The 4,637-nt window shown below is 64.4% G+C and overlaps 2 protein-coding genes across 2 annotated transcripts in view; both read right to left on the bottom strand.

Annotated features, from left to right (window-relative positions):
• Position 1: 1 nt before the first annotated feature.
• Positions 2–1,584, bottom strand: HIPK4 (homeodomain interacting protein kinase 4; the record flags this gene model as incomplete). The annotated part of the gene is given in 4 exon segments (XM_026867407.1): positions 2–429; positions 432–578; positions 581–852; positions 854–1,584. Coding segments are annotated over 4 exon segments (1,326 nt in total), but the record flags the coding sequence as incomplete, so codon positions are not given.
• Positions 1,585–1,677: 93 nt separating this feature from the next.
• The window catches only part of LOC113490821 (periaxin-like), an 11,017-nt gene continuing 8,057 nt past the window's right edge, over positions 1,678–4,637 (bottom strand). The window contains exon 4 of the mRNA XM_026867410.1: positions 1,678–4,196. Coding sequence (XP_026723211.1) covers positions 1,941–4,064 — 2,124 coding nt within the window. The 5' untranslated portion in view covers positions 4,065–4,196 and the 3' untranslated portion in view covers positions 1,678–1,940. The remainder of the gene's footprint in view (positions 4,197–4,637) is intronic.

The following is a 4,637-nucleotide window of genomic DNA, read 5'->3' as shown; positions in this document are numbered from 1 at the left end:
TTTCACTGGGGGGGAACCTGCCACAGGCACCCATGGGTGGCATCCCCACCCCGTGGACCCTGAGCACCCAGGGGTTCTGGGCACTCCTGACATCGGGCACCAGGGACCGACCAGCACCCATGTTATGGTGGCAGCAGGGACCTTGCGCATCCAGGGCCCCAAAGCACCGGGGAGACACAAAGCCACCAAGCACCCGGTGTCCCTGAGCACCCACGCCCAGGAGCCCCCCCACGGCTGTACCTCGGCGTGGGACGAGGTGTTCGCTCTGCCAGGCAGGTTCTTCCTTGTGGCAGAGCTGGCAATACCGGGTGGCCTCAAAGCGGGACTTCACCTGCTGCAGGGAGACGAAGGGAGGCTGGAGGGCGGCGCTGGGCGTGATCCTCTCCTGCGAGTCCCACGCGAGCATCGTCTTGAGCAGCGGCACCATCCCACACAGTCACAGTGCTCGCCCGGGGCTTCCTGGCCGGAGTTAGACGCCAGGCGGACGCGCCCCAGCACCAGCGGATCCAGCGAGGAGAAGACGTACCTCCTCTTCTCCATCGGCTGCACCATCTCGTTGCCTGGTGGTCTGAGCTGCCGGAACCGGTGGGATGTGGCACCGGTTGGAAGAAGGAGCAGGTCTTCCAGGCAGCGCAGAGCAACTCATCCCGTGGCAGCCCCGGGCTGGAGCAGATGTGGCGGACCTGGTCGTACCCGTTGATGCCAGGGTAGAGTGGCCAACCCAAGTGAAGGTCAGCCATCACGCAACCCAAAGACCAGACGTCGCAGAAGGGCAACCCCGACAAGATCTCCGCTGCCCGGTAGGAGCGGGTTTGGATGTAGGGTTGCTTGACGTGGCAGACCTCGGTGAGCTGAGCCAAAGTCAATGAGTTTGATGCGGAAAGGATAGCGTGCGTGGTCCACCAGCATGATGTTCTCCGGCTTGAGGTCAGCGTGGATGATGGAGAGCTCCTTCAGCTTGACCAGCTCCGCCAGCCGCTGCACTGTGATGGTACGGATGTGCCGAACGGGCAACGGCAAGAAGTTGTTCTTCATTTGGAAGTCCTGGAGGTTTTGCTCCAGCAGCTCAAAGACCAGGTAGGTGCCAGCACTGTCAGCGAAGGACTCGAGGAAACGGACGATGTGCAAGTCCTGTGTCCACCCCCCGCAGGCCTGCAGCAGCCTCAGCTCGTTCTTCGCCACGTGGCCACGGTAGCGTTTGTTCTTCAGGATCCTGATGGCCACCATCTCCCCCGTGCTCCTCCACCAGCCCTGGGCCACCTCCCCGAAGGTCCCCTTCCCCACCCCGGCCACCAGGTCGTAGCGTTCAGCACCCACCACCAGTGTCTCCATGGCGTGCCGGCTGCTCGCCAGGGGCTTGTGAGCCCCGACTCTGCACCCACCAGGGGCTTGTGGCACCCAGACACCTCAACCTGGTGGCCCCCAACATGCTGCTGGCTCTGGCATTGCCATGGCAACACCTTCTGTTGCTGGTGGTGTCCCCAGGAGCAACTGTTGTCCCGCACAAAGGACGGGAACCCGGGTGGAGGAACCCCCTGGTTCCCATCCCTGGTCCCCTGAAACCTATCGCAGCCCCCTAAAACCTATCGTCAACCCCGCCCCGAGTTACCTGTGGTCCCCCAAACCCTTCCCTGCCTCCCCAAACCCAATCTCAGACCCCACAGACGTGCCCAAGGCTTTTTTGAGGTGTTAACATTTATTTGGGCCAAGCTGAGAGCAAGGGGCCAGGGGAGCGATGCTGCCATCCCGCCCACTCCCCGGTTAATAGTAACACCTGGAAAATGGGCAAAAAGCTTCAAACAACCCCCAAAAAAAGCTGGGTTAGAAATTTTTTGGGGAGTAAGTGGATTAAAGAGACCTTGGGGGAGCAAGTGATGCTCCACCACCCCATCACTGTTTCAGGGGGTCCCTGAAGACGCCCCCATGCTCGGGGGGGGTGTTTACCGCTCACCACAGGGTTGGGGGCTCAGTGTCAGCTTAGGCAGCTGAAATGTAGGGGTCCCCTCACCCCCAAACGCCCCCAGACTGAAGTGTGGGGTGAATTCCGTCACCGATGGCCGCTGGTTGAACTCGGGGTCCCCAGGGGAGAGCTCAACGCTGGGTAACCGAATCTTCCCCTCCTTGGGTCGGGTGATGGGGGGCTCTGGTGCGGACCCCCCTGGGGAGAAACCCACCCTGGGCACCCGGCGCCATCGCCGGCTCTTGCCCTCTGCTTCGCCATTGACACGGGGAAGGGCGTCCACCACCTGGCTGTCTTCTTTCCCCTTCGGCTTCACCAACACCAAGAGCGCCTTCTTCACGCCGCCCATCCTCATCCTCCCCTCGCCTTCCAACCCGCTCCCGGCAAAACCTGTGCCGAATTTTGGCAGTTTGACCCTAGACTGGTGTCCTGGTGCTGTGTCCTTCCCGGTGGTCTCCTCCATCCCATCCATCCCCGGTGGCGCCAACTCCAATGCCGGCACCTTCAGCGCCGACACGCCGCTGGGTTTTGGTATCTTCCAGCTGGCGGAATCCGCTGGTTGTTTTCCTGGCGCGGTGAAACCCACAGTGGGGACGGTGAACCAGGGGGTCAATGGTTGCGCCCCCCCATCACCCACTGTCCCCCTGGTTTTCAGCTTTAACAGGGTCGTGCCAGGAGACTCCGGCATCTTCCTTCCTGCCGTGCCAGTGCTCAAGCTCTCGGCACTTGCCCCACGTCTCATCATTTTGGGGTCCCCCCCGATGCGGATATCGGGGCTGGATCCCCCAAATTTTGGCCATTTCACCCCCCCGCCCAGCTCTGGCCCGGCAGGGAGTTTAGGCAACGATGGCACACGTTGGCTGCCCGTCACTGGCAGTGTGATGCCCACCCGCGGTACTCGAAGCCGGGGGGTCCCAGGGGACCCCAGTTCTTCTGACCTCCCGTCGTCCCCCCCCAACCCCTTGATTCCCAACCGCGGCAGCTTCATCACTGGGCCGGCATCCTGGGGACCCTCCTCACCACCAGCACCCTCGGCCTCACTCTTGACTCCGAAAGGCGCCAGGGATAATTTGGGGACCTTCAGCTTGACCCCGGCACCAGCAGCACTGACTGTCCCCAAAGCCAGGTCTAAGGCCGCTGTGGGACCAGTGACAGCACGGCCAGGCGGTGCTGGCACGGCTGTACCGTGGGCCGCTGGGGGATACCCACTGCCACTCCCGCCCGTTTTGATCTTGGCAAGGGACAACCCGAACCGTGGCAGGGTGAATTTGGGGGGTTTGGCGGCGGTTGCTGGCACGTCCCCCATGAGCCGCGCTGGGGGGGTGATTTCCACTGCTGGCAGCGGTGCCGTGGGCTCCAGCTCCAGGCTGAGCTTTCGGAGCCCTTTGGCAAACCTGGCCACCACGTCTGGTGTCACCACAGCATCCCCCTCACGTGGCGCTTCCGCAACGCCGGCTTCCGCTGGCAGCGCCAAACCCAGGCCGACGCGCGGCACAGCGATGTCGATGGACGGCACCGTCATGGCCGGGAAGGTCAACTGAGCCGGCGCTGCCGGTGGTGACTCCGGGCGCCGTGTGGGCAGCTTCACCTCCAACCGCGGTTGCTCGCTGGTGACGGCCGGCTCTGCTTTGGGCACGCTGAGCTCAGGGACCAGCTCGATGGCGGCGCTGGGGACGGTGATGGCAATGGAGGGGACACGGATGCCGGTAAATCCCCCTCGCCCGCCGGCATCCCCCTCCTGATCCTCTCCTGTGGCTGCGCCAAAATTTGGCAGCTTGCTTTTCAGCACTGGGCTACCCCCACCCTTACGGCTGTTGCGGGGGGTGTCTCCTTCCCCCACCTTGATTTTGGGTTGACTTGTGGTTGTGCTGGGCTCTGCCATCACAGCTGGCAGCGGCAAAGCTGGCACAGCCACCTCCAAGCGGGGCAGCCTGAACGCCGGCTCCTTGGCTTGAGGGGCGGCTGGTGGTGCTGCGCCGGCGAGGCTCAGCCCCACGGCGACTTTTGGCACTGCCACCTCCACGGCTGGTAACCGCGGGCCGGTACCTGCCGGCGCTTCGGCGGCCCCGCCAGCGAGCTCCGTATTCACTGGCGGCTCCTCCATCGCCTGCGTTTTGGTGGCGGCCGCTTCCTTCACTGTCAAGCGGGACGGCGTCGCGCGTGGCCGTCGGGGCTCCGCCGCTGGCAGCACCGCGGTGGCTGCGGCGCTTGGCGCTGCTTTGGCGGCTCTTTGGCCGGGGGCCGCTGGCAGCTCCTTGCAGGGCGTCAGGATCGGGGTGCTCTGGGTGAGGGTGGGGGAGATGGGACCTGGCACCCACCACACTCACGCGTCCACCCATAGGGACCCCCAAGCACCCGGGTTCCCCGGTGCCGCATTCCCAGTGTCCCCCGAGCATCCCCCATCCCTGTCCTGCATCCACAGCCCCCCTGCCCCCCATTCCTGCACCCACAGTCACCTACCAGCCTGGCCACCTTCCGCCGGTGCCCGTCGCCAGTGCCAGTGCTGCCGGGGGGGACGCGGGTGCTGCTCGTCCAACGCCGGAGCCCAAGCGAGACCTTGCAGGACCTGGCACCCTCCAGCACTCGTGCGACGTCCTCAGGGGGGGCCCCCTCAAAGAAAACCCTAGCGCTGACGAGCCGGTCACCTATAGGGACCATAGGGGCTGTCACCCCTGTC

The sequence above is a fragment of the Athene cunicularia genome, unplaced genomic scaffold, assembly GCF_003259725.1.
Source record: "Athene cunicularia isolate RWA unplaced genomic scaffold, athCun1 SCF_35, whole genome shotgun sequence".
Lineage (NCBI taxonomy): Eukaryota > Metazoa > Chordata > Aves > Strigiformes > Strigidae > Athene > Athene cunicularia.
Note: the sequence above shows the minus strand (reverse complement) of the source record. Positions and strands in the feature narration are given on the sequence as shown.